The sequence below is a fragment of the Triticum aestivum genome, chromosome 3D, assembly GCF_018294505.1.
Source record: "Triticum aestivum cultivar Chinese Spring chromosome 3D, IWGSC CS RefSeq v2.1, whole genome shotgun sequence".
NCBI classification, from domain to species: Eukaryota; Viridiplantae; Streptophyta; class Magnoliopsida; order Poales; family Poaceae; genus Triticum; species Triticum aestivum.
In genome coordinates this window covers 66,366,232-66,370,386 of record NC_057802.1, presented here as the reverse complement: position 1 = coordinate 66,370,386, position 4,155 = coordinate 66,366,232, and the positions used below count along the sequence as shown (strand labels likewise).

The window sequence follows — 4,155 nt, the reverse complement described above, 5'->3', positions numbered from 1 at the left end:
GACGGCGTCCACGATAACCTAATATGATCATCTAGGGTGCCTCGGCGTCGACAGCATCCACGATAACCTAATATGATCTTCTAGGGTGCCTCGGCGTCGACGGCATCCACGATAACCTAATATGATCTTCTACGGTTGCCTCGGCGTCGACGGCATCCACGATAACCTAATATGATCATCTAGGGTGCCTCGGCGTTGACGGCATCCACGATAACCTAATATGATCATCTAGGGTGCCTCGGCGTCGACGGCATCCACGATAACCTAATATGATACATATCCTCATTCCATCATTTAGGGTGCCATAGTTAACATCATGACAGTATCCAACAACTCTAGTTAACATCATGACAGTATCCAACAACTCTAGTTAACAACATAGTTAACATCATGACACCATAGTTCAAAGCTTACAAGACATAGTTCAAGGCTACACCCTACTTCAAATACTGCAAACTGCCACTAGTTCACACATTACAAGCCATAGTTCAATGCTTGAAACCTAAGATAATGACCCACATGGTCAGATTACAAATCACTCTTCATCGCAAATATCCTTGATGTCCTTCAGCTTTCTCTTGTTCTTGTCACTAGCTTTGACAAGATCAGCAATGTGAAACTCCAAATTCCTCCTCTCAGTGCTCAACTTTTCCTTCTCCTTCAAATGAGCAAACTTCAGATTCCTAATCACATTACCTTGGGCAACCTGAATGCTGTTCAACTGGTCAACCTTTTGCTTCAGTTCTTTGTTCTCAGCATCCATTGCACCCAGCTATTCCTTCAAAGCTGAAATATTATTGTCCAAAGAAGGAGTGATCTCCTCATGTTCACCTTGTTGGACTTCATTTTCCTTGGGAATATTGTCCTGGGTATCAAGTAGGTTGTTCACATCCTCAACAAGCTTCTCATAAGTCTCCTGTAGCTTGTTCTTCTGTGATGTGAGATTGTGGACAAGTGATGAATGTTCCAGACATGCCATCCTATTAGCACGCTGGCAATCCTCATACAAAAGCCATAGTTTGTGAAGAGCATTCTGCAGATGCTCTGGCCACTCCTCATCTACCCAATGAACAACACCACAACTGCTTGCTTCCTGCAAAACAACAAGTACAAATGCATTTACTTCCTTTTTCACTTCACTTCTATTCTGGCCACTCCTCATCTACCCAATGAACAACACCACAACTGCTGGCAATTCTATTCAGTCTATTAGCAAACAACAAGTACAAGTACAAAACAACTATAGTATACTACACATGCACAATTCAGCTCAACTCTGAATTTATATCTGAATTTTTAACAGCATACTACACTGAATTTACTTCATTTATACCTTAATTTTTAACAGCACAATACAATTCAGTTCAATTCATTTACTTCATTTATATCTATGAACAATGCACTATGGATACCTTAATTTTATATCTTTGTACTTAATTTTTAATAGCACAATTTAATTCATTTACTTCATTTATATCACTGTGGTGTAGTTCATTTATATGTATGAACAATTCATTTACTTCACGCAGTCACTATGGTATGGTACATGACAGTACCTTTAACTAAACTACTAGGTGAACAGTGAACATGAACAATGAACAGTGCATATGAACAATTTATAGTTTCTTCACAAAATGAGCAAACTACAGATTTTTGCTAGCACTCACATCAAGTCCACAGGCAATGAACCTCCTCCCAGTGCTAATCCCTTCGAAGCAAACATGCCTCTTCGCCGGCTGGCCATGCTCACATATCACCATCACCTCATCATCAACACCAGAGTAGTTCGGGTCCTCGATTGTAGCCGGGATCTACATCAACAAAAGAAACGCACAAAATCCATCTCACGGGTTCAAATCGAGCAGGAAAACAAAATCCCCAAACCGAAACCCTTGCTCAAAGAACCCTAGCTACGAGTTCAAATCACTGACCTTGATAGGGGAGCCGCCTGAAGAGTACTCGTAGCCCGATTCCTCGCTGTCGTCGCTCCACGAAACCATGGCGGACGGCGGCCAGCTGGCTTCTCACCGACGGCGACCAGAGCCAGAGAGAGGAGGCAGAGGAGAGGGGCGAGAGAGAGAGAGAGGGCGCGGGGCATCTGTCTGGCGAGCACCGACAGGACCGACCGCGCGGCGTGTTGACCGTTTTCTTTCCTAACGGCGCCGTTTGCCTGTCCGCACGCCACGTCAGCGTTTTCGCGGCCCACCTGTCGGAAAAGAGATCAAACGAGGCTAAATGGCTGTTCAGTGCTTTTTGCAACGGGTTAAGAGATTTTACGGTGTTTTTTGCAACAGATTAACGACTTGGTAGTTTCCTGCAAACCTAGCCACAAATGTGGTGGTTTCTTGCAATTGACTCAACCCTTCAAGCTCCAGGTGCTGCACGGCTTGGAGCTCAGACCTAGACGACGACCACCACATGGTCGCCAATGACCCCGTGCCCTCCCCCGCCGCTGGGCAGATGTGAGACACCATGGCAACAAGCTGGCCGGCGCTGGGTCTTTCTACTAGCAGCTAGTACCTGTTTCATTTCTTGACCGGATCGATCAGCCGATCGAGAGTAAAAGGAGAGTAGAGCACCAAAATTCATTCGTTATTTAATTTTTGTTGGAACGGGAAGAGCCAACAAGTTTTCTTCTCGAGATTAATTAGTCCCGTTTTTAGTATGATTTCGGGCAACATTTTCTTGTTTTTAGGTTCGGACACAAGATTGTGGTTTGAGATATTGAAAGGATGATATATTTTTTCTTCATGTTTTATGATAGGATATCTCTTGGATCTTGTATATCACCATCAATTTTGCCAAACATGTATCGTTATTTCATTTTGCTATCAAATACACTAGATTGATCTCTCCCACTCTCCACATGTAAAAATACTTTGTTGTTCTTCGGTTAGTATGAAATCCGGATTATGCAAGCTACCTCTCCACATGTAAAAATACTTTGTTGTTCTTCGGTTAGTATGAAATCCGGATTATGCAAGTACTACCTCCGTACCAAAAATTTAAAACATTTTTGTATGCTAAACTAACTTCAAAAATGTCTTACGTTTTGATACGGAGGTAATACATGATATGATATCTATGTGTAGTTTAGTGTACAAATAGTGGCTTTGAGTTTGTCGTGGGCTCGTGGTTGAACTATCAACTGTAGCTAAACTACCGACTGTATGTAGACTTCAAAGTTTGCCACTATCCATGAGTTTGCTATTTGTACCACAAATGCTTTTGCATTCTGATTTAGCTGGATTTCACCGCAGCTTGTGCGTGAATTGAACTTTTTGTGTTCTCATGGTGTGCTAGACCGAACCACGATCATCCGAGAATATAGTTGTAAGTGTCATGATTATTTTCATTCAAGGCTTATTTTATCGGATTGGGGAAAATCTAGACGGGGCTAGTGAATCGGTTAACCATGTTTCTTTGTGAGGAATTACCAATATTTTGGGGAAAAAAAGAGGTTAAGGGGGGAGTTCCCTCCCTTAACTTTCGTTGTTAGGCAGGCGGGGAGATTTGAACCCAAGTGGCTTGAGTGGGGGAGATTCGAACCCGGCCATGTGGTTACTGAAATTTTGCAAACCAAAATTCCATGAATTTGAAATTAAATAGACCGAGTTTGTTAAACTTGCAAGGTCGACCGCATGAGTACATCGAACTAGCCAACTAGCCATATTTTTCAAACATGGGCAAATACAAAAATGGTTTTAATACCATAATTAACGTGCAGTTCTGATGTGTGATCTTTAAATAAAATACTATAGTGGATATATAGTTGTTCCAGTTGCTAGGTCTACGCAATTAACAAGAAAATCATGAGGTTCCTAGATTTTTTTTTGCGGGACATGAGGTTTCTAGATGTTTGAATATTATACAGTACAAAAAAACGAATCTTTGTGCGGAAGTACCATTTTGAGCTCAAGCTCATTTGAGCCTAATGAACAGTAAATTCAAAAAAATAAAAAATATCTGAATTTTTTGGTGGTATACTTGACAGATGTTCTAAGTGTTTGCAATTCTTTCATCATGAGATCACATTTGTGGAAAGAATGGAATCTATGAGTTGCTATAAAAACGAAACTGTGTTCAGTTGGGGAAAGAAACAGATTAGCCTTTGCATTGCAGGCTAAAGAGGTATGCCTAGTCATTTCAGAGAGA

At 41.5% G+C, this 4,155-nt stretch overlaps 1 protein-coding gene across 1 annotated transcript; it reads right to left on the bottom strand.

Annotated features, from left to right (window-relative positions):
* Positions 1 to 364: 364 nt before the first annotated feature.
* On the bottom strand, positions 365 to 2,444 carry LOC123077458 (uncharacterized). Its single transcript, XM_044499735.1, has 3 exons — positions 1,932 to 2,444; positions 1,668 to 1,811; positions 365 to 1,093 (listed from the first exon to the last, which is right to left on the bottom strand). Exons 1-3 carry the CDS (start codon positions 1,998 to 2,000, stop codon positions 773 to 775), a joined length of 534 nt encoding a protein of 177 aa, XP_044355670.1. The 5' UTR covers positions 2,001 to 2,444; the 3' UTR covers positions 365 to 772.
* Between the last annotated feature and the right edge of the window lie 1,711 nt (positions 2,445 to 4,155).

Coding starts and splice junctions, on each gene's coding strand:
- LOC123077458 (XM_044499735.1), bottom strand. CDS start 2,000: ATGGTTTCGTGGAGCGACGACAGCGAGGAATCGGGCTACGAGTACTCT. Junction 1,812..1,931: donor CAGGCGGCTCCCCTATCAAG/GTCAGTGATTTG, acceptor TTGTTGATGTAG/ATCCCGGCTACAATCGAGGA. Junction 1,094..1,667: donor TCATTGCCTGTGGACTTGAT/GTGAGTGCTAGC, acceptor GTTGTTTTGCAG/GAAGCAAGCAGTTGTGGTGT.